We start from the raw sequence: 25,422 nt of genomic DNA on the forward strand, positions 1-25,422 counted from the left end.
AAGATGATGAATTCCACTAACTTTGTCTCTCTTAATGCATGTTTGCCACTTGGGCACGTGCTTTCTGAAGAATAATCCTTAACTGTAGTACATAGGCTGTTTACTCTGTTTTACTAGAATTATGATGGCATACTGAAGCAATCTTTCCCCAGAGTACCTTGTGAATGTGACAGCGGCTGGATCTAGACACATCAAAGAAGCATTTCAGTTTGAAGCAGCGTAAATTTAAACAGGGAAAACAGGTAGAGAGAAGCGGAACTCCACATCACCATCTGGTGGCACAATGTTATATTGCACATACAACGCATATGAATTGCTTTTTCTTTGGCAGTCTAGCTGAGTCCAGCCTTTGATACACACACACACATGTAGGGAGTGCTTTTTTTCTGGGGGGGACGCAGGGGTACGCATACCCCTAAACATTTTGTGAATCTAAGTTTGGCCTCATTGAGGGGCAGTATTTCAATATGAGTAGGAAAATGAGAGTGCCCTTAAACATTTTTTTAAGAAAAAAAAAAAGCACTGGATGTAGGGTTCCAGTACACTAATGTCAGTGTACTGGAAGAAGCAAAGATCACCAGTGTCAAAGCGATGATTCTTCAACATCAACTTCGTTGGACTGGTCATGTTCTGCAGATGCCTCATTATCGTCTTCCGAAGCAACTACTCTATTCTGAACTTAAAAATGGAAAGTGTAATGCCAGTGATCAACAAAAGAAGTTTAAAGACTCAAGGCAAATCTTTTAAAATGTAGTATAAACACCGACAACTGGAAAACACTGGCCTGCAAGTGCTCCAGCCTTTACCAAAGGTGTCATGGGCATTGAAGACACTCGAATTCAGGACAAAAGGGAGAAACATGCTAAGAGGAAGGCACACTTGGCAAACCCTCACCATGATCAACTCCCACCCGGAAACTTATGTCCTCACTGTGGAAGGACGCGTGGATCCAGAACTGGCCTCCACAGTCACTTACAGACCCAGTGTTAAAACCATGTTTATGGAAGCCAATCTTACTTGGCTACGAGTGATCGCCAAAGATAAGAGATTTAGTGGTCTTCGGCTACAAATATTCTCCAGTGCAGTAGCTTTTATGATATTAGTATTGGGGTGGGATGCTGGACAGGAATGGAACAGTACACATAGCTGATTAATTTCATTTCCTTCTGGACATGTCAGGACAAAGTCTGAATAATGCTCCACTTCCAAGCCCCTCAGCAGCTTTTGGCTAAGGAAGGTATTTTCTGTAGTTAAGCTGTTGTTCCAAGAATTTATCAGTTAAATGGATAGCAGGTAACAAATCTAGCAACTCATCTCATGGGGAGGAGTAGCATTATGGCAATAATTACAAAGCTTCAGAGAGCAGAATGGTTTGAATGAGAAGGAGCAGAATGAAGTGGAAAGATGTTGTATCTGTTTAAGCCCCATTCAGGTATTCTTAAATTGCATCCCTGGAGAGGGGCAAAGGGTCCTCTTGTCAGCCTTACCTCCTCTGAGAGGGATGAATCTGTCAATGTAAGTTTCTCTCAGTGTCTTGTTTTATCAATCTTAAGCTCACTTTGTCACGATTTCTGCATTAGCTTGCATTTTTAAGTCCTCACAAAAACTGGTCAGCATTTTCATGCACAGTTCTAAAATACACATTTCTGTATGTGACCTTGCCTAATAAACATGGTTTTGGCAAGCAATCCTCCTAATATAATGCATTTGTGTTTCTTCTTTAAAAATATGAAACTTGGAAACAGAGCCTAATTTTATCTGCTTTGCTACAGAAACTCCACACGATCCTTTTGAAAATCTGTGGGGATATAAATGAAAAGAAGGTGGAAAATGTAGCAATTCCTCGAGTGGTTTAAAATCCTGTTTATAAGGATGGGAGTTCTACTTTTGAGAGAAAAGTTGAAAGTTCTTTGGAAGAAGATGAGATTGTTTGAGGCCAAGCTTGTTTTTAAATGAGTGACAGACCATTGCTGTGGGAGGATGCTCTTATATTTCAGAGAGCCCTTTTTGTAAGCGTTACCTTCAAACTCTGAGACTGGGACTCCTTAATTAGGCATTTCTTTGGATCAATATTTCATATTCACTCCCTACCCAACATACCCTTGTTTTTGGAAAAAAGAAGGCTGCCTTGCTTTCCCATGGTTCTCAGGAGACATAAAAGCAGCAGTTATAAACAGGAACACTGTAAATAAAACCTACCATAACATTGCTGCCAATGTGCCCTGGGATTCACAAGCTGATCTCTTGTGCTGCCAAAACTGGTCATTAAAGCTACATGCATAGACAGAAGAGTACACATCAGTGGCAGCTAATGCTTTAAGGGACCATCTGTTGTACCTCTGGGAAATTCTGCTGTTCTTTCTGAGAAGTTCCTTGAAGAAGGAAATGTGAACATAACACCCCCACACGTGCGCACACACAATCTAAGCGGAACAAGTTGTATCTCAGTAGATTTTCCTCACATGCTTTGAAAATAATTTCATCACCTGGGACTAGGGATGGGGTTCACAACCGTGTATCTATTTGTTCGTTCTTTTCTCACAGTAAACTTGGTTTGTTTCAGTTCTCAGCTTGTAAAATGCATGTCAGCTTGGCCTGCTCTCCCCTTTTATGAAAACGATGCAATTGACTTTGATTCTCCAGTTCTCTGTGTTGTGAGAACTCCTGACAGATTTTCAGCCATTTGCACTTCTTCTCCTGTTAATCAAGGCCCACCAAATATCCATTCACTTGCCCCCAGGGATATTGTGATTTGTTCTTCTTGCAGTGTCTTTGATACCAGCAGAGCAACTTGGGCTCCTGACCATCTTCTCCCTTTTATATCACATTTCCCCTTAATTTGGTTTCAATGCAAGAAATAAAATAGTAAAGGGAATCAGAGAGCAGGGGTGGCTGAAATTTTCTGCGATAGTTACTTAGCAACAGTAAAAAATAAAAAAGGTATAAGGGTGGAATCCTAACATGACTTACCTGGGAGTAAGCACCATTGATTTAAATGGAAGTTACTGCTGAGTAGACATGGTTAGGCTTGGTTTTCTGGCTAGGCCAGTTATGTACATAGATGCTATTATTTTACTATTTTTGTTATCATCTGTTAGCAAAAGCAGTGACACTGCCATGGCAATGGCATCTTGTACAACATGGCAAAGTGTGTGTGTCCATGGATGTCTCTCTGTGTACAACTTTTACCCAAAAAATTAGTTTCCCAATTACCACCATTAAACATTATCACCTTCACAAGCACACACATCACTCACAAAATCATGTCAGGATTTGAAACATAACAAGGAATGTTAATGGCTACTATCATCACTTCAATTAAAGAGAGTTCAAGAGAATACACATTTCAGCAGCAGAATAGATCTGACATTGAAATGGGTTGCGCAGTTATGGTCTGGTTCTATAAATTGCCATTTAGCTTGTTATTTTTTTACGACTGGATAAATTTGTACTGCTGAGTATCAGCTACACTCAAATGAAATCTGATCAGCTCGCAAAGCTCATGAATGGCTGTGAGCAAGCAAGTAGGACTCAGCTTGAGTGCAAACTTCATTATTGCAAAAATCATACCACTCCACTGGAGGCTAGGGCTGCCAGGTTGCAACAGGCAGAGCAGCCCAGTAAGGATGGGCAAGAAAGAATCTGTGGCAGTAGATCATCCAACCCTTTCTGTAAAATTTATTTTATTTATTAATTTGTATGCCACTCTTCATCCATCACAGTGCGGTTCACAACATAAAAATACAAAATGAGAACACAAAATATACATTTTGAATGCATTTACCCTTAAAATACATATTTATTGTACACATTATGGATAAAATATGCACTTTTGCATATGTATCACAAACTTCAGAGTAGTGTGCAATCCAGCTGAAAACAGAATTCTCATCTGCATATATGTTTGGGAGCTGGGAATAGGCCAGTTTGTTTTAAAACGTGGACCAAATGAAATTCTCCTTTTTGTCAACTTCAAATGCATTTGATGTTTGCTATGTCAGCCTCCAGCTCTAATACATTGATAAAGTGTTAACTTTAAGGACACCGTTATTTGAAGGGTGTGAGCAAGTTTGTGAGTCCTACACATGCCAGATGTGCAATATTGGAACATAGCTAGTCAGCACAGCTATTCCATGCTCATATGTAAGGAGAACCTGCAAATAAAACTTCTGAATAGAACTGCCATTTGGTCAACAGGTATTTGGTGAGCAGGGTTAGAATCAGGTTGGCAAATGCAATATCTTTGTTTAGAAGTGTTTCTGACAACCACAATTCTTTAAGAAGTCTAATATATTTTCAACTCTACTAATGGACGTAATATTTCAGTAATGTCATTCCCTTGTAATGACATTTGCAAGTGCAAGACGTTTTTATATGTGAGTTGCGATGGTTCTTGCGGGATGCTTTATTTCCACATTAATTTTTAGCAGTGAACGTAAAACTTGCTTTTTCAGCACTATTTCACAGTCAGATCAAATCATGGGGCTACTTGAGGGAAACATTTACATAAGCTCTTTCAACTCTAAAATTCAAACAGGGAACAGGCCACAATAGGAAAAATACCAAGAACTATTTTTTTTTCTGGCTCTCTTAACTCATGGCATGCTTCACTGAAAAAGTTAAAAATGTGAAAATAGCTTCCATCCGTCACTGCAGTAATTCATATAATCATTAATGAAGGATAGCACAATAATGCAAATCTCATCCATTGTCTATGGACCAGGGAAATTTCAGCTGAGGCAGTTTTTAAAGATAGATTTATCTGGTTTTGGCAACTATGCCAAACTATGGAGAATATTCCATGAAGATTTGTCTTAGAAGAGACAGGAGCAAATGCTGTTGTTTTAAAATTGCAGATAGAAGTGGGTGAGGCTATGGCTTTTATATTCAGAAGCACAAGCCAGAGCTATAAAACTTATACACACAGAGGGAGAGTGGTGCTGTATTTAGGTATCAAGCCCAGCCAAAGACATTTTTTTTGCCGGACGTGGCACAGCAAATGACACTGACACACACACACACACACACACAGAGAGAGACAGACAGACAGACAGACAGACAGACACAGACAGACACACAGGCCAACCAGTAGAGGTGGCTTCTCCCAACTCAGGTCTATGCTAAAAGGAGTTCCAACAAAATATAAGTTGGAGCTGTATATCCATTGCAGCTGCAGTCCATATATGTGGTTTAGAATGTAATGTACTGTGAAACTTCTTTTCTTTTTTAAAAAGGGTATTTTTTTGTTTTTGAAGCTTAAAGGTAGGCATGAAAGCATATGGGCAACGAGTGACATCTCAAAAGTGAGACATGGGACCAACCAGTGGTCGGTGAGTCCCTTCCCGTGACTATCCCAAACAGAATAAATTATGCAAATATATGCAAATATCATTGGCTCTGTATAAATTATGCACGTTGGAAAATTCACTTTTCTTTAACATTATTATTATTTTTTCCTTTTAGGCCAACAAAGATAATTCTGATGGCTTGATCAGGGATTGATAAAGTATTGGTGAAGACTGAGTAGAAAACAGATGGAATTTTGTAATGTTGGTCATAGTAGTAGTAGTAATCTATTATTATTATTTAGTCCTCCTGTACCCAAGTTTCATCCCTGGCTTAAAGGGATTAATTAGTTAAATACAATACTTATTTGGAGTGAGGTTTTTATTCTTGCTGCTTACCCAATAGGAACAACCAACTTTTTAACTCATTAGGATTCTGCTGTACATCCGTTTCCTCCCAACCCCAAATGTAACCACAGAGCTTCCCACAGAGAACAAGAAAACAACATCTACGCAGGCTGCCTTTTGCACTAAATGGGCCTCAATACATCACCCAGGACTGGTATGAGGGGCAGACCATGATGGTGGCTTCACTTGGCAGTATATCGCAAGTGAAATCACCACTCTTGGCTCCCTCCAGCTGGCACTGTTAGCAGAGGGACTCAGGAGTGGTGGCAGTTGCACCAGCAATATACCCGAGTGAAACCACCATCCCACTCTGCCCTCATACTGGCAGAGGGAGAAGCAAGCTGCATCCATGAGGTGTGATACAGCTTGTTCCTCCCTCTGCTTCTTTAAACTGCTCAGCTAAGGAGTGTGCAGCTGCCCTTGCCTCAGCCAAGCAGTTTTATAGAGCTGCCACCGGCTTGCATGAGCTGGTGGCAGGGTGTGGGGCTCCATGAAACTGCTCCACTGAGGGGGCAAGTGGTTGCTGCTCTCCTCAGCCAAGCAGTTAACAGAGTCCCAAGTCTGCCATTGGCTCGTTCAGCTGGGGGGGGGGGAGGCCTCTTCCACCTCCCAGCTGAGGAGTTCAGCGAAGCCCCGATACTCCTTGACTCATACATGAGCCTGAGAGGACTTGCTCACTGTGTAGGCTGGGCCATGTATCTCGGCTGTATGTATTCCCCCCTACGGCGGGAAGAAGCAGCCGAGATAAATTCCAGTCATCGTGATATATCAGCATATCCCGGTATTTAGCTGCTGATATATCACGATGTTGAAAAGAAAGTATCGCCCAGCCCTAAACTAAATCATCAGAGGCTGAGCTGTCGTTCTAATCATAGTGGCAAGTGGCTTAGCTATTTCCCCTGTTGGGCAAGATGAGGCATGAATCCCAAACTTGTAAGTCAAACCCCTAATTGGGAACCACTGGTATAGAATATTCCGACTATGTGTTCGGCAGGTACCTGGGAAATGTGGGGGCACTTCAAATTTCTACATTTGTTAATATTATATTGTCCTCTACATTCCTTTTCAGCAATAGTAACATATGGTGTTTCTGCTCCCCCTGCTGGCCAGGTGCAGGTAAATCTTTTAAATGTTAATTATTGCTGACACCTTAGCCCTGTCTAGGGAGATAAAGAGTCTAAACTTTTGTTGACACTGAGACAAAACCAACCAAAAAGTGAGGGGTGTGTATGTGCCAAGGAGCTCAGTGGAGACAAGGAAGAGGCTGGAATAGCAAGCAAGGCTTCTCTACGAAGAGCCTTGGGCCAGAGGCCTTCTGTAGGCTCGCCCCCATCAAGCCCAAGTGGATAGCGTCAGAGAGGAAATATCAGATGGAGGCTCTGTGGGTGGCTGAGTCCTATGTCCTGTCCTATAGCTTGAGGGTGCTCCTGGATACAGCTTACTCAAGCGTCCTCTGCAGATAGCAGTGCCTTCTATCAATCTTGCATGATTCCCCAGCTACAGCTATTCCCGGTCAGGGATAGCCTGGCCACTGTAGTCAATGTGCTGATAACCTCCAGGCTGGCTTACTGCAATGCACTCTCGACTGCCCTTTGGTCTGGTCTAGAAGCTCCAGCTGGTGCAGAATGTAGTGGCTGCTGAGAGGGGCAAGTAGCTGACATATGGCACCACTATTAAAACATCTGCAATGACTGCCTATCTGCCACCGACCAAAGTTCAACTTTGTTTGCAAAGCCTTAAACAACTTGGGCTCAGACCAGCTTAGTTAAGTGCTGCTTGAGCCCTTCTATCCCACCTTGATCACTGAAAAGAATATCTATAGGAGCACCTTTGGTTGTCTCCCAAGTTGGCAAGGCTCATCTGATGTCAACACAAAACTGAGTCGTCAGGCTTAGCGACCAAATCTTGCGGAATGCCCTTCCCATAGAGATTCTGCAGGCATTATTCAAATTAATGTTTAAGAAAAGAAAAAGAAAAAATCTTAAAGTTAGCTGGTGATCTGTGAGTTTCCTTACACAGGGAGGCCCAGCATGTGTGGATGTTCTCTGTGTGTGCTGAGCATGTAGGGATGTTCTCCCTGTATCTGAGGTCCTTGCAACAGTCATGCACAACACCTTGTTCTTCATAGTGCTGGGCATCTTGCTAATACCACCAAACAAGGTGCTCAGAGACAACTTCATAGGTGTGCAAATTCCAATTCAGCATTTCCCCCTTCTCCACCTTCCCTCTCAATTATCACTTCTCTAGGCGTCCAACCTCCTCTCGATTATCACTTGCCTTTGCCTTCAGCCTCTCTCTTTACCTAGCAGAAGATAGCCCTGAATCACTGAGTAGCCAGTCGCAACACACAAAGGCACTGGATTGATATTATCTTTGATAACTGCAGAGAGGTGAGTAGTAGTTATCTACCAGGGCAATAACACTGGCTCTAACCTTGCTGTCAGCAGCTACTGTAAATTACTATTTTTGCACTCCCCTGATGAAACTCCTCAGCAGCTCACCTTAAAACTCTTAAGGCTTAAAGCCTCGTAAGCTGGTGTTACAAGGTGACACTCAATTAAAAATGCAGTAAATCAATTGGCTTGCTCCAAAAAAAGGCAATCAGCAAAGGCAACCTTTGAGGAGTTTCTGATAGAACAGGCACTTCCAGACAATCTGTTTATTTAGCACTCCTCCTGATTTGTAATTTTTTACAATTATTATTTAATTACATTTCTAGACTGTTCTTCATCTGAGGACCACAGGGCAGTTTACAATATAAAAATGCAAAAATACAAAAATATATAACATACTAATGAACAAACACAATTCCCCACTCCCCATTTTATTTTATTTTTTTTATAATATTTTATTAAGGGTTTTCTTGTTTTACAGTGTAAGTGTAATGCCTCGTATTTTTTTTTCTTCCATGTAACAATTTTACAAATCTGTTTCATTTGATGAGGCATTAGGGAGAGAAGAAAAGAAAAAAAAAAGAAAAGGAAAGGGGGTGGAGGGAGGGGAGATGGATGGGGGTGGGGTCGGGTAGCGGTGTTTCTGTTATGCTTAATGTATGTAGAGTTTGGTGTCAGCGTGCTTGTGTTGTTCACTTGTGTTCCTTTGGTGGTGAGAGAGGTTGGGGTTGGCCTAGGGTGTGATTGTTTGTTTGTGATTGGCTGTGGTGATCTTTGTTTTCGTGTGTGAGTGAGGTGGGTGGGTGTTTTGGATCAGGTTAGCCATATTGATTTGTATGCTGTTGGTGGATTATTGTCGTTGTCCTGTTGGGCTGTGTATGTGATAAAGGGGAGCCATACCGGGGTGAAGGTGTCTTCTTCTGTTTGTCCCCGTGTCAGTTTCAGTTTATTAGTTAATTTTTCTAGTAGGGCTGTTTCCCATACTATTTGGTACCATTGGTCCATGCTTACTCCTGACAGGTCTCTCCAGTGTCTGGTTATGGTGTTTCTGGCTGCTGAAAGTAGGTGGGTTATGAGTTCTTTGTGGTGTAAATGGGCATTGTTGTCTTGGAAGATGTTTAGTAGGGCCAATTCTGGGGTGACGTCTAATACTTGTTTAGTTATTTTACATATTTCTTGTATGGCTGTTGTCCAGAATAGTTGGATTTTGGGACACTCCCACCACATGTGGAGGTATGTGCCTGTGGAGGTGCACCCTCTCCAGCATTTTGGTGAGGTTCCTGGGTGTATTAGCGCTAGTTTCCTTGGTGTTAGGTACCACCTGTAGGTGAGTTTCAGTGTGAGTTCTTTTCTTTTCGTTGATATGGATTTAAAGGGGGGTTTAGACCACATTCTGGTCCATTGAGTGGGGTTAATCTCATAGCCTATGTCATTCTCCCATTGTTTTTCGATTGCGTCTAGGGGATTTGCGGGGTTTTGGAGTAGTATTTTGTATATTGCGGATACCGCCCCTTTACCGTTTCCCTTTGTTGTTAGGAGGAGGTTTTCAAAGGTTGTCAGGCCCACTCCCCATTTTAAAAGGCCATAGATTGTTTCATTAGCCAAAGACCTGAGAGAAGAGGAATGTTTTTGCCTGGCACCTAAAGAGATATAACGAAGGCACCTTACCTTTTGTCCTGCACTTTCCAGGGACAGGTCTGCACTTTAAAATTCAATGTCTGAGATCTTTTCTTTTTCTCTTCTCCCACAACGTTCCCCAAGGAAACACACTCTTTAACACTGGATCAGAACAAACAGCAATTTGGGTTTTCTGAGGGCTGCAGTTTGCTGCTATTCAGCAGTAAAGAATGACTTTTTGTGGGGAAAGCACCAGGCAACAAAAAAAGCAATCAGAGGGAGCTTTGAAGCACAGACCTGTGCCTAGAAATGCAGCACAAAAGGAAGTCTGGATCAGCCCTACATCATAGTTATACCATATTTCCCAATGCATTTCCCATCACCTTTCTTACTGCAAAAAGACTGATTACTTTTTTTAAGAAGCAGGTTTGTTGAACATTGGTGCACCTTGTAAAAATGTACCCCTTATTGGGGACATTGTATGTGAAACTGTAGGATTGTGCTCTGGTGCTGCACCCTAAAATGTTCTGTTGCACTGCAGCAGGATATACCTTGCCCATTTTGTTTCCAGAAACTGGTATGTATCTGTGCAGAACAGATCTTGGCTGCAAACAAACGGGTTAAGTAAAAGGTTAAAATGGCCGGAGTGTTTCACTGCACCATAGCAAGACCACTGATCTCTTTGATTATATGGGATGAGAACAAAATACACGCAGCTCTGAAGCAGCCATTGGAATACTGATTGCTTCAAATACATTGGCCGTCAGTTGGCTCATGTGCATAACCTGACTATGTTGGAGTGCTAGTAGAAAACTCAAGTAAAGTATATTGAATCAGTGGCGTAGCGTGGGGGGTGCAGGGGGGGCCAGCCGCACCGGGCGCAACATCTGGGGGTTAGGGTTAGGGGGCGCAAATCCACGGGTTAGGGGACGCAAATCCACGGGTTAGGGGGCGCAAATCCACGGGTTAGGGGGCGCAAATTACTTGCCTTGCCCCGGGTGCTGACAACCCACGCTACGCCACTGTATTGAATTTGAATGCGTGAATGCTGTCTGAATCAGACACTGTAATATTTCCATTTTATCAGCAGCTGCACAGCATCTTATGTGTGGGTGCTGTTCAATGTACAGTAACTAAAGTTCCACAGCTGGTGACAGCTGTGGAGAAACTTTTTACTAATGATATTCACACAGTAAATGTTGCACAGTACCTACAGGGAAATGGGACAAGAAGCCCTATCTTTGTTACTCCCCTCTAAAAAGGGGGGGGGGGGCTGTAAGTGTAAAACTCTTGTGGGTGGCAAGAAATTGCAACATGGCAGGACTTCATACCTGACTGAAATCCTATCTGCCTCTTCTATCTAGGCATAGCAAAATATTATAGCTGTCTTTTTAAAAATGGAATGAAAAATATCCACTTCAGGCGCTGCTCACCTTATAATAACATGTGATTCCACAACATATGGGGAATCAAGGCTGGAAAAGGCCACTTTAATAGCTTTAGGGTTGGCATCAGGGGAGGAAAGTCACCCTGCACAATATGTATGCAAGATGCATCTTCCCAAAAAGTTGTGTAACCTACACACAAAGGGCTGTGTGTCAAGAATAACATAGAAAAGATGTATCAGTCTGGTGGTGTCTATGATAACAGCACATTGACTGGGAAACAGAATTATCCTATTGTTTCTCAAAGCATTGTTCGGAAAATGTGTTTGTCTCTTCCCATCAGGGGATTAAATTTCTGAATTATTACAATACAGTATCACAAAAACCTATACAACTCCAGATCCTACAAAATTGCTGTCACCTTGCTACCTCACAAGTCTATTCAAGCCAGACAAAGGAGAAAATAGCAATCACTCTTTGCAAACAGCTTATCAACACAAGGCATTATCCAGAACAGCAAAACCCTCAAGTAATTATAGAAAGCATGAATGGTGCAGAGCCAGGAGTAAAAGAGCAGCAGGAGAGACATTCTCTGATCTGTGCTTCCAGGGAACTTCCTTACTTCCTTAGCTGCCTGGTCGTCTTTTGTCTTCAATACAGCACCAAGCCAGCCTCTGCCCACTTGGGAAGGACAAATCACAGAGATAGTACAAAATAACATGCTTTTCAGTCCCACAAGGCTTGTTAGGCTTAAAAATAGATATCTTCTGTAAAAAGCTGCCAGTTACCAAGCAGAAAATTATTCTTAAGGAAAGAGTTTTCCTCCAAGCTTGGTCAGGTAACCTTGTCTTGTTTCTTTCTAACAACCTCAAGGCAACAAGCAGCAAGCCTGTGGTTTTCAAACCGTGTTCCAGAGAACCCTTAACTACCTTACACTAGGAAAGAGAAATGTCGGGACTAGGGGTCAAATGCAGTCCATCATGCATCTCTATCTGGCCCTCGGGATTCTCCCCAGGCCCCCCCCCAGGCACACTGGTCTCTAAGTCGCATCCTTCACCAGCCCTTCTTTGCATCCTCCTTGACTGTTTTTGTCTGGCTGCATACTGTATCCTTGAATTCAGGTAATACCTCTTGTTCACCTTAGGTGAAGGGTAGGGAGGGTTATGTGAGCGCCTAAAGCGCCAAGTAGTCACATTCATAGTTCTTCTACACACACTTTTGCTTCTGGCATCACTGGCATGCCGCCCTCCGCCAAAAAAAACCTCCCAAAATAAATTATAATTACGAATATCTTGCATTTTCCTGCTCTAGATTTAGTTACATCTTCTTCGTTCCTCTGAACAATCCCTGCCTCCTCGCTCTATGGCAGGGCAGTAAAATAATAAATGTCAGTAATCCCGTCCGCGTGATTAAAGCCAGAAACGAAAGGCAGTATCTGCTCTGAAGGCTCCTGAGCATGCTCAAAAGAGAACGAAGGCGGGTTAAGCAACAGCAGTTTCCGTTGCCTTAGTACGCGGAAAAGGATCAGCCGGGAGCCCTGCCCAATCTTTCCTAGGATCCCCTTCCCCCTCGCCCCCAACACAAACTCCAAACTGAACTATCATTTGGGGGGCGGAACCAATCTTCTTCGGCTGAGGGGATACACCGGATCAGTCGGGGAGCTGGATTGGTGGTGCGCCATCTAACGGAGATCGCTTCCTTCCATAGTTCTCCGTAGGTACTTTTCCCTGACCTGTCGGCCGCTCTGGCCCACCGGTCCGCCCCCACCTTGTTCCCTTCACAGCCATGCAGCCCTACATGGTCAACATCAAGCTGTCGGCCCGGACCCTCACCGGGGCGCTCAACCCGCAAAACCGAGGGGCGGCGGACTGGTGAGTGGGGGAAGCGGCGAGGGACCGGGGAGGAGGCGGCCACAGGCCACCCAGGCCGGCGGGGACAGAGGGGGTCGTTATAGCTCCGCGCGAGCTACCAGAGAGAGAGAGAGAGGTGGCGGCTGTCCCATCTCAGATGCTGGAGCCCTGTAGACTTCAGCGAGGCTTACTCGCGAGTAGGCGTGCGCAGGGTCGCAGTGGATGGGCGTGAGAGGGGCGCCTAAGACCAACCAGCCTTATGGTCCTAATGTGAGAGGGGGTTTTAGGAGCAAAGGATCCAGTATTTCCCTGAGGCGTGTAAGCTGCTAATGGCAGTTGAGTGAAGTTCATAGAGCCTTCAAGAAGAGCTACATAATGCAAACTATTGCTAAAGCATGTATGGGGTTATGGTGCAAGTGTGTGTGTGTGTGTGTGTGTGTGTGTATATGTATATACAGTGCTTCTGGGGGTACGCAGGGATAAGCATACCATAAACATTTTGTGAATCTTTGTGCTTTTGTCTATTTACTGTACTGTTTTTATTTTTCCTGATTTGAACTATAAAATGGTGATTTTCTTGAGTGAAAATGAGAGTACAGTGCTAACTCAGGTTACAGGCGCTTCAGGTTACAGACGCTTCAGGTTACAGATTCTGCTAACCCCAAAATAGTACCTCGGATTAAGAACTTTGCTTCAGGATAAGAACAGAAATTGTGCTCCGGCGGCACAGCGGCAGCAGGAGGTCCCATAAGCTAAAGTGGTGCTTCAGGTTAAGAACAGTTTCAGGTTAAGAACGGACCTCCAGAACAAATTAAGTTCTTAACCCGAGGTACCACTGTACCCCTAAACATTTTTTTAAAAAAGCACTGTGTGTGTGTGTATTTTTATGGATGGAACCAGTTCTCCCCCCCCCCACAAAAAAATGTTAAGGGGTACTCTCATTTTCCTACTCATATTGAAATACTGCTCCTCAATGAGGCTAAACTTAGATTCACAAAATGTTTAGGAGTATGCGTTCTCCCCAGAAAAAACACTGTATGGAACATGTGTGGGCTGACATGTATGTAACTTTGACTTCTCTGCCAAAGGCACATAGACAGACGGGTGCCAGCCATGTGTGGGTTAAGAAAAGAATAACAGGTGTAGTGCTTGATTATGAGAGCAGGCAGCAACATGGGTGTGTGAGCTTTGGCAACTGGGTTGATTTCAATCAAGTATAGGATGAAGAAACTTGAACTGGCTTGGTTGGCATCTTTCTGTCTCGGGAGACAACAGAAGAGTGCACCTTCGGGTGTAAAGTCAAACCGTTGGGAGAGTTACAGCGCTTGCTGTGGCTGTAGAGACCCATACAGGAGAGGCATGTTTTGTTGCAGCTTGTCCTTATTAAGTGGAAATGAAAACTGTTTGTAAAACACTTAAGAGGGATTTATGGTAGGGTAGAAATAAAAGCACAAGACTTAGGGAAAAGTCTCCTGCAGTTGGTAAATACAACAATTTGGGGGTTCTTTTTATGCGTAGGAGTGGTTGCCAAAAGATTCTTTCAGTTCTCTAGTGATTCAGCTAGAGTTGCTTTCACTTCCCCCTTTTTTTTTGGAGTGGAGGATGGTTTGAGACATTCAGTGACTATAACTTTGGATCTAATTTATTTCTATAATTTATATACCACTTAACACCAGTCTCCAAGCAGTGTAGTTTAATCATGCATTTCATATGTTTTGGCTTTGTTTTTGTTCTGCGGCTTACCAAAATTATGTTTCTGTGTCTGACAGTATGATTACTATTTTCTAGGGGCTGGCAAGGGTTGATTGCATATGGATGCCATTCTCTCGTTCTGGTTATTGATTCCAAGACTGCCCAGACCCTACAGGTTTTGGAAAGGCACAAAGCTAATGTGGTCAAGGTAAGTTAATAACATTGTAACCTGTTTAATGTAAAAATCAGGTAAGAGAAAATAATCAAACAGCAACCCTATCATGTTTAGGCAGTAATTGCATTTGTTTTCATAATGCTGTTTCAGTTGTAAGAAGTAACAAGCGTATTGCTATCTAACCACACCTCTTGACAGAAGTGTTCATGTTCAATGTTGCAGTGAGCCATTATTTTCAATCAAGATATTTCATTCCTATCGTCCAGTTCTCTTATTTTTTTACCGAACACTCAACATTTTGTGGCTACAGAGTATATTCTGAGGCTACAGAGTATATTCTGAGGCTACAGAGTATATTCAATCTTCACTGGGCACTTGTGGGGGGAGGTGCTTGTTTGTTTGTTTTTTAAAGTTTGTTGTACTTGTCCACATCTTGGTGGTCCTCCTCATGCTTTGGTTTAATTTCTGTCAGCACTTACCACTTGAGTTCACTGTCAGAGAGAATGCGGTGAATTTGAAATTTGTTAATTTCAAATTGCCATATAAGAATATTGGTGGTATTAGATTTGTTTGCGCCTTGGGATTTATTCACTCTTCCCAATTCATTTATTACTTACTATACAACCTCATGTTACAGATTTGTAAGTTGCATATACTAGTATTAGTCTCAGGTTCTAATTTCTTCAGTTCCATTATTTATTTATTTATATTAAATTTATATACCGGCCTTCATTTGTATATCTCAGGGTGGTTCATAACATAAAAATACAGTATGAAAACGCAAATTGTTAAAAATAGTATTTCATGCTTCTGTTTATGTTACAAATATCTCTGAATGTTACTTATCTTCCTATGTTTAGGTTAAATGGGCTAAGGAAAACTACCATCACAATATTGGATCACCTTATTCTTTGCGCTTGGCTTCTGCTGATGCCACTGGAAAGATCATTGTTTGGGATGTTGCTACAGGAGCTGCTCGCTGTGAAATACAAGAGCACACAAAACCCATTCAAGGTAAGGAAACTTTTGTGTGTGTGTGTGTTACACCATCGTGAAGTAATACAGTGGTATCTCGGGTTACATACGCTTCAGGTTACATACGCTTCAGGTTACAGACTCCGCTAACCCAGAAATAGTACCTCGGGTTAAGAGCTTTGCTTCAGGATGAGAACAGAAATTGCACGCCTGCGGTGCAGCGGCAGCAGGAGGCCCCATTAGCTAAAGTGGTGTTTCAGGTTAAGAACGGACCTCTGGAACGAATTAAGTTCTTAACCCAAGGTACCACTGTAAATGGATTTGCTAGCTAAAAGAAGAAGGTTACGAACAATAAGTAGTCAATCTGTATGCTTCCATTTACATTCAAGTAATTCCTGCATGTGTGTTCCTTCTTGCATGGAAGACATATTTCATTTACCTGTTTTTAAACATTTAATTTGCTTTGCTGGTGGGACTTTTGAATAGGATTGTACTGTAAGTATATCTGTTAGGAAAGTCCAGAGGCCCAGGATGGTGAGAAGTTTAGAAACCGAATCCTGTGAGGAATGGTTGAAAGAGCTGAGTGGGTTTATTCTGGAGGAAGATTTAAGAGGAGACAAGATAGTGGTCTTCAAATATCTGAAGGGCTCTCATGCAGAAGATGGAGCAGGCTTGCTATCTGCTGCTCCAGAGCACAGGTCTGCAATTAATGGGTGCAAAGTGCATGAAAGCGGATTTCAGTTGAACATTAGTAAAAACTTTCTAAAAGAAAGATTTGGTTTAACAGTGCAGCAGGCTGCCTCAAGAGGCCTCTTGTTTAAGTGAAGCTTGGAACAGCCACCTGTTATGGAGGCTGTGGTTGCATCCTGCAGTGCAGATCTTACACTGAGCAGGGAATTGGGATTAGATGATTTCCTAAGGTCCCTTCCAACTCTATTATGCAATGGTAAATCCTTGCATTTCAAGGTCATAACTCTCTCCTTATCTCACCTCCTCTGGGCATAACAATCTCCCCCCTTAGTTTTCTGTACCCACTACCCTCTCTCGCATTCTCCATGGTCTTACAGCTTCCCTTGGTTTATTTGTCCAGTATTGACTTACTGTCTCGTACTGCTGACAAAGTCTAATAAATATAAACGACCCTCAATTTATTGTGTGGTTTATACATTTTGAAAAATGTGTTTATTTCAGTGTTCTGTTGCTCCTATCTATTTCTATTAGTGCCATAGGGAAAGGGTTTAAAACCTGCAGAGTTGGGCTTATACAGACTTTCCAGCCTTGTTAAATATGACAAACAATGCCCCATTGTTCAAGGCTACCCTAAACTTGTTAGCTCAGTTTCTGGAGAAGGCCACTCCGTCGCTAGGCAACAGTGAATTAGTTCAGCAGCTGCATTTCAGCTTGTGGTACAGGTTGTATAACTGCCGATTTGCATCCACAACCAACAAACTACACTATCACTGAAGCTTGCATACCTAGACTTGTTCATATTTTTTGCTTCATCACAATGCCTGGCAGGTGGGGGATGAAATTTGGGGTCTTTTATGTGAAAAGTAACAGGTATCTTGAAATGAGCCTATGATATTTCTCTTGATGATGCCAGCAAAGCAATATTGGAGACGACTGATAATGTTATAGACTAACTTGCAAAAATGAAACATTGTATAGAGTCATAGCTCAGTGGCTGAGCCCCTGCAAAAGGTCTTCATGTTGTCTCTATCTTCTTTTTCAGACTTTTGGTATCATGTAATTGATCTAAGATAGATTTGGTTTAGAATCTAATAAAGGTATTTGTGGTAACCCTGACAGATGTATCATTATCAAATGGCACTAACTGCTAATTTAATATCTTTCAGTAAAAGACAGTACAGTGGTACCTCGGGTTAAGTACTTAATTCGTTCCAGAGGTCCGTTCTTAACCTGAAACTGTTCTTAACCTGAAGCACCACTTTAGCTAATGGGGCCTCCTACTGCCGCCGCACCGCCGGAGCCCAATTTCTGTTCTTATCCTGAAGCAAAGTTCTTAACCTGAAGCACTATTTCTGGGTTAGCAGAGTCTGTAACCTGAAGCGTATGTAACCTGAGGTACCACTGTAATAATATACAGGGATTCCCCTTTAAATTGTGGACTGTGGCATCTTGAGCAAAAAGAAAATACTGTATTCAACATTTTCTCTCTCATTCTGCCTCTCCCCCCATTAATGCCCTTTAATGTCTCTCAGTTCTCTTGTGGCACTCCACTCTCTCTCCCCCTCCCGACTTTCCAGGAAGCTGTGCATCTCCTGCTGTGTATAATGCTGCCCACATTCCTCATTATCATCACAGTTATAGATGTCTTTTATTCCTGAAGTAAAATTCACAGCATCTTGGTGAAATTTAATTTCCAGCATGGGTTTTCATGAATAATTGATAGTTTGCTTGCCAAGTTGTCTCATAAAACTTTTCATGTACCATAATGACCCAAAGATTCCACCCCCACCCCTTTACTGCATTGCTAAAAAGCTGGTGAAGTTACACGCAATCTGTGTGGATTGCTTCTGATGATGATGTGGAAAAGGAAATGGTCACAATGCATAACTTAACTATTCAATGCTGAATACTTTTATCTAATACTAAGTTGTTTAATTGCTGAAAAGGTTTTGCTGTTATTTAGTTCCGATGTTTCTCTGTGGATACATTCATTATCTATTAAGCTGCCCACATACGTAAGGTAATCTTTAATGCATTCCTCAATTGTTGGCAACATAAAAATGAAAGCATTGTAATTCCCTTCCAATAATTATTCACATTCTCTTCAGAATTCATTTTTCTTAGATGTCATTTTTACTTATTAATTTTAGCTTCCTCTGTCACAGATAAGGAATAGTTTAAAATGAGAACAATGATATATAGATTACTTTTTCCCACTGATGGAGGTGGCTGATGCCCACATCATTTTTTGGCCCTGTCTCCTTTTTTGCTCTGTTTTAGAAGTGGCAGCCCATTTGTGTTATGCCACACACCAAATTGCAGCAAAATTGTGTCATGCAACATATCCAACTGCAGCCATTTCCTGACTGGCACTCCATAACATTTTCTCAAAACTCCAGATGTGCCCACTGGTCCCAAAAGGTTGGCAACCTCTGACATAAAGTTTAATTTTGTGTAGACTTAGGTATTATTTTAAATCGCTTCAGGACTTTCCTAGTGAAAAGTGATGTTACAGTATAATCCTAAGGTTTAGATTTATTAGATTTGTAAGTGCCATTTGAAGATCTTTGCTGATGGGCAAAGAAATAAAATCTACACCCATTATGTCAGATATTCTGTCCTGGAACATTTATTGATCTGAGCCTTGGTGATCCTAGCTGTAAAAAAAGAAAAAGACTTCATGATTAAGATTTGTTGAAACAACTTACTGCTTAAAAAGTGCAATTGAAATATGAATTCTCTTCAGTGAACTTAGTGACAGGTTTTGGGTTTATATTTCATTTTTCATGTTTACCTGTGAAATACAGAATGTGTATTAATTGGTTGCATTTAATCAAGTCGTCATGCATCTCTGTTGCCCATGGGGTGGGTGGCTAAAATTATTCCACCAGAAATTTTTGTTCATTTAACATTTATAAGCCACTTGCTAGAACAAAAGACCTCTAAGCGGCTTACAATTTTCTTGGAAGCGCAGAAGAAACATCTGCAAAAGTGCTAGTTTCACAGACCTAAGTGCTTAAATGGGCATACACTGGATCAAGCAAACAGGTCTCAAACTGTTGATTGATTTATATACTAATAAATAGCATCTTGAATTTGGCCCAGTAACACATTGGCAGCCAGTGCATATCTCTGAGCAGGGCATTGTATTATGTCTGGGTCTCCTGTCAGTGGAGAATACTACAGCATAATTTGGATTGCTGTTTGTAGCTTGAAGTAATTCAATATTGATGTCACCTGTGCCTGAATTATTAAAGTCACCGTATCTGTTGGAATTAATTCATAACTATGAAAGTTGCAAATACAGCATTAGGTAACGTTGGCAGCTTAAAAGTTTTTAGCTAAACTTTGCTAAATACAAGTAAATAAGCATGCTAGGGAAAATATTTCCAATGCACCCTGAAAAATTTCTGCATTTTCTGTTAACAAAGGGAAAATGCAATTTACACTTGCACACTTATGTGGGTTTGGCTCAGGATTCCTTAACTGCTGGTTTTTAGTAGCTTCAGTCTCTTTTGATGTCAAGCTCTACCCATGTACAAGTGCCATGTTCTTTCACTGATTACAAATGTTCTGGGATGTCCTTGGGCGAGATACATTGGCAAGGGTTGGCAGCAGGACTTGGCTGAGTTGTGTGAGCTCTTGGGACCATGAGTTTGTAGGAGGAAAGAGGTGCTGTCTGTGCGTGGCTCTCGTTACTTGTAAGATGGTTTGAGCAATTCTGGTATCAGTTTTTCTTTTTACATCAATAATGAGAGCTCTAACTTTATGTTTTACTGATGCCACATTCTGATGTTTGCCTCAGAAACCTAGAAGATGAAAAGGGGAGCTGTTATTTTTAGTTCCAAGATTGACTGACTGTTTTCATCTCTCCCTCTTTTTCCTCCACCTTTCCTTTCCTTTCCTTTTACTTTTACCTTTTGACAGACATGCAGTGGCTGTGGAATCAGGATGCCTCTCGAGATCTTCTCCTTGCAGTTCACCCACCAAATTACATAGTGTTATGGAATGCAGATACTGGCACAAAACTCTGGAAGAAAAGTTATGCAGAAAACATCCTTTCTTTCTCGTTTGATCCCTTTGATCCTTCAAATTTGACATGTGAGTTCTGTTTTAGGAAAGTATGTTACCTTTCTGTTCTACAGGACTGAATATTGCTGTCATACAAAATCTTGCTGTTATATTGTAACATGTGCCACAGAGGCTTAAAAATGCAACATGAGAACTGAGAGTGAACAACATCGGACAGCTTCATTAACCTTGTGTTATTTTAGAGGTAGTTTGTAGGGGAAATGAATCTGAATTGGTCAAATAAGATTGTGAAGGGAAGTCATGAATTCGTAGTTAATTACAAAGTTTGCCTCAAGTCAAAGTTGTGGAGGGTGAAATTGTAGCTCATATTACAATGCAAATACAGCTTTATCATGCCTATGGGGTGTAATAATTAGAAATGAGGAAATAGCTTCTGTGTATTACATGTGAAGAGATATGTAGCTTGGCATGTTCATTCAGAAGATGGTCCAATTAAATTCACTGGAACTTGCTTTTGGGTGAGTTGTATAGGACTGCAGCTCTCTCTCTCTCTCTATATATATATATATTCTTATATAAAGTGTTGCATATAAGAATTGGCAGCATTTTCCAACCAGATTCCTTGTACTACAAGTCCCCTTAGTCTCACCAAGCATGGCCAGTGGTCAGAGATTATGGGAATTGTGCTCCAAAACACCTTGAAGGTGCCTGGTTGGGGAGATTGCTTTGGGATAACACAATATAGTTGAGGAGCTGCAAGTAGGTGAAAGTTAGTGAAGGGCAACTGTGTCTGCCAGTAACCTTACATAATTTTTTTAAAGGGTTAAACTTTTATGGCCTCAAATAAGAATGGGTCATCTATCACTCTTTTCCACAAGGATGTTCCTTTTATCAGTTTGCCATGTATTTGAGCATTCGTAAAATTTGTTACCACTTTTCATTCCAGAAATACATTGAAAAGTGAAATGCTACCATCAAATCTCTCCTCATATTTTACAGTAATAACTGTCTCTTTTCTTGCTGCAGTGCTTACAAGTGAGGGGATAGTGTTCATTTCGGACTTCTCTCCTTCCAAGGCTCCTGTCAGTTCAGGGAAAAAGGTTTACATTTCCAGCCCTCGTTCTAGTCCTGTTCATAACAAGCTGGTATCTGCTGCAGGGGCTAAAAAGGCCTTGGACAAAGTAAAAATTCTCATCACTAATGAAAAACCAAGGTAAGTCTTAAGCATGTGTTTTCTACTGTGCTCACAAGACTTGTTCTATATAGATAAATCTATATAATACCTACAGTGCAAGGCATGTTGTTCTGGCTAATCAAGAATGGGATAGGGTAAGCCCAGTATTCCATTTTTATGCTTGAGACCTGGGACTGCTGTCAGTGTTTCAAGCCATATATGGCTGTGAAATATCAGGCTTTCAGAATGAGATATTTCCTTTATCCATGTAGACATGGTTACTTACCAATTTTCCCTTTGTGACTTAAGTTATCTTGCTTCAAAAAAGTTTGTTTACTTTTTCACTTTTGAAACAAGATTGCTGCCAACTGGAGCAGACTTCTGCTGGTGCAACCAGCTTGTGCAATCCATCCTGTGCACCCTTGAAATCTGCTCCGGTTAGTCAGGGCATCATTTGGAGCAAATTTTTGGGGTGTGTTGGAGACTGCTTGTGGGGTGAGGAGAGGAAAGCGAAGTCCCAATGCACAAATGTAAGTCTGTTTGTGCAGCATTGGATTCCTCCCAAAGGGAAGCAGTGAGTAATTTTCTACTCTAAGAAGTGATGCTTGGGTCAGCTCTACCAATAGGTAAGGGAAGGCAGCTCATTTTCAGATTTTGAAGTACCATTGCAGGGCAGAAAATCATAAGTTATTAGGTTTTTTTATATTCTTTTGGAATTTGAAGGTGGTCTTACATACAATTTATTGTTTGTCTTGGCCAGTAGGGCTGTTTCTGAACAAAGATGACATTATAGCCGTGGTTCCCAGCATGGGGCACATGCCCCACAGGGGGGCAATTTGATTATTTGATTTTTAAGGGGGGCAATTTGAGAATGAGTTATTAACAGTTAATGGCCTTTTAGGTTGCCTCCACATGAGTAGGAGTTCTTTTTGAATAATAAGAATTATATGACACCGGGGTGGGGGGGTCGTCAGGATTTTAGAGATGCTTAAGTAGGGCATGGCCAAAAAAAAGGTTGAAAACCAATTCATTATATTCAGTAAATAAGCCAGTTGGACCTTTCAATACTTTCTTTGAATGGACTATAAACTACTGCGTGCATTTTCAAGCACTGGAATTCATGGACAAGTTCCAGGGATTTGGATTCTGAAAAAAGCAGTACCCTGAATCATCATCTCATGAAAAAATGAGGGTGCATAATAATTGTCATTATAAACTGCCCAGAATAAAAATTTCAGTAATGCAATAAGAACATTTGAAGGGAGGGATGGGTATTTTTGTTGTTCTTTGGTTGGTTGGTTGGTTGTATTTGTTGTAGCATAAAAAAAAGTTTATATAAATTGCTTCAGAATTTATCTATTTGTTCACATGTGGTGGTATTTCTACATGGTTGTGGGGTATTTGAGAATGATCGCAGGGAGGAAATGTGGTAAAAATTGGCTTCCTGATTATGTAGTCTGCTGGAAAGCTCTCCTGTAAAAAGCCCTGTTTAAAATGCGTGCTCTTTTGTGGGTCTTGGAAGTGTCTACTGGTGTGTAAATGTGTGTGGGGGGGAGGGGGAAATCTCTATGTTGATTTTTAAAATATTACCACCTATTAAACTTGATTATTGCATTTTGATATTTTTCCTGCAAACAATTAAACATTAAGCTCCATATGGCACAATTTTCCTTCTTTGTTGCTGTTTTTCATCCTGAATACCTTTAAATGTGTCAGTAATTGTTTAACAAATTCATCAGACTGTATTGTGAATCAGTGCTGAATGCAACATGTTAATGTTGGTAAGATCAATACTTTAATGAGAGCTTTAAGTTTTGAACAATAGGCTTGATGGCATCTCATTTTGCAATTCTTTGTGAAATGTGATCTCGTGTCAACTGGAAGGGCATGAAAAGCCTAGAACTATTTACATTTCCTCCTTGTCAAAAAGGAAACTAGTGGGGCAGCTGCTGTTTCTTTATTGCCCAGTAATGATAGAAGTATTTTTGGTGATGACTTGCACATGCCCTTAAGAATTATGGGTCTTACCCAAGTTTCATTGATTTCAGTCGGACAAGTATAATTAACTTTGTCTGAATTGGAGCCTTTTATTAGGATTAGACATACCGTATGTAAGTGCTTGCCCTATTCCATGTCCCTCTCAAATTGCTTTAAGTGGGTACATGCAGGTATGAATAAGCTGGAAAGGCTGAAATATTATAAATAAATGTGATATAATGGTGGTGAATTTCCATTTTTCTTTTGCTGTTCTCTGTAATCAGGGATGGGAGAAGAGGGCATTGAACATGACAGGTGGGTTATCGTAGCTAAAAACTAAAAGGGTGTGATGCTGGTGTTTGTAAACCCATGTAGGGAGCCTGGGTTTACTCCAGAACCTAAACCTGCGATTGCAGCCGATCCTGGCTCTGTATGATGTTTCCAAAGGCACATTTGTCACATGTTCAGGTTTATACTTAACACTTAGGTGTATACTTGAATATAACCTGTAAGATTGTTCTCACTATCCAACCAATACGTCTGCTCAGTTAATGAAAGAATCCTCTTTTTCTTGGCCTGGGCAAAGCTCTTTAAAAATGCTTACTGCTTCCCTTAGTAACTAATGCAATGGCTCGGCTGTTCTTAAGAACGTGGAGAGATGCTGCTTCTATAGTTGCATGATCAATTATCGATGAGAGAAGCATCTGAGATGGGCTTGGTAGCTGTTTGCAAAGCTTGATTACATATAGCTGTTTAATTTGATCATGGATTGCATTTTGGATATTTGAACACTTGAAATCCTGGTCCCTTTGCAATGAAATGTATTTTAATAAGACTTATTTGTGATGTGTCTAGTGCTGAATCAGTAACACTGAATGACTGCCTTCAGCTATCCTACCTGCCTTCCAAGCGAAACTACATGTTGTTACTCTACCCAAGAGAAATCTTGATTCTTGACCTTGAAGTAAACCAGACAGTAGGTGTGATAGCAATCGAAAGAACAGGAGTGCCTTTCCTCCAGGTAATAAATCCATCTTGCCATTGTGCATGCCTTCGTTTTCATTTTATCTTTAGATTTCCATTCTGCCCTGTATTTGTCCAAAGCTGTAGATGACACAAGAGACAAAACACTTTAATTTGCAGGCTAAATGCAGCCCTGTGCTAAATAAGCTTGATTTTTCCACAAAGCATTTCCCAAAGGTTTTATTGAGACTTAGTGCCTTGGCTCACTTGCTCTGTTTCCTTATGGAATACAGATGTTTCTGTTGATACACTGGATGTGTGCAAAAATCATCCAATACAAAAGTTGTGAGTCAGTGACGAACATGAAAGCAAAGGTTGATTGTTAAAAAAATAAACTAACCTTGAAGGGGCATTACAACTGACAGCTATAACCTTGAGATCACTTTTTCCTCCTTGCTAGCACTATTCCAGAATAATTGTTGACAATTTTATTGATGTGAGCTGTTGAAGATTGTGGGTGACAAAATGGAGAATAGAACATAAGGCTGTAATCCAAATCTACTTACCTGGGAGTAAGCCTCATTGAACTCAATAGGACTTCCGAGTAGGCATTTCTAGGCTTTGCAAAGTGTATTTTATAAAAACCCACAAATACAATAAGCAGTTGCTGGGTTTTTCTTGTGAGTTTGGATGCTGGTAGTCCTGCGGTCAATGTGTAGTGAAAAGCTGTAAGGTATGAGACACTTAAGAGTCTGACATGACCAATGATTCAGCTCTTTAGTGTCTGCTAGAAAAATCCACCTCAT

The 25,422-nt window shown here is 41.2% G+C and overlaps 1 protein-coding gene across 2 annotated transcripts in view; it reads left to right on the forward strand.

The window, feature by feature from the left end:
* The first annotated feature begins 12,576 nt into the window (after nucleotides 1–12,576).
* The window catches only part of WDR11 (WD repeat domain 11), a 58,251-nt gene continuing 45,405 nt past the window's right edge, over nucleotides 12,577–25,422 (forward strand). The window contains exons 1-6 of one of the 2 annotated variants that reach the window (XM_083616846.1): nucleotides 12,577–12,959; nucleotides 14,727–14,838; nucleotides 15,666–15,819; nucleotides 20,398–20,571; nucleotides 21,529–21,715; nucleotides 24,509–24,674. In XM_083616846.1, coding sequence (XP_083472972.1) covers nucleotides 12,874–12,959; nucleotides 14,727–14,838; nucleotides 15,666–15,819; nucleotides 20,398–20,571; nucleotides 21,529–21,715; nucleotides 24,509–24,674 — 879 coding nt within the window. In that variant the 5' untranslated portion in view covers nucleotides 12,577–12,873. Of the gene's footprint in view, nucleotides 12,960–13,010; nucleotides 13,274–14,726; nucleotides 14,839–15,665; nucleotides 15,820–20,397; nucleotides 20,572–21,528; nucleotides 21,716–24,508; nucleotides 24,675–25,422 lie in introns of those variants that run through there. The other variant, XM_083616847.1, reaches the window with a different exon arrangement.

Source organism: Podarcis filfolensis, assembly GCF_964270895.1.
Source record: "Podarcis filfolensis genome assembly, chromosome: 5".
NCBI lineage: Eukaryota > Metazoa > Chordata > Lepidosauria > Squamata > Lacertidae > Podarcis > Podarcis filfolensis.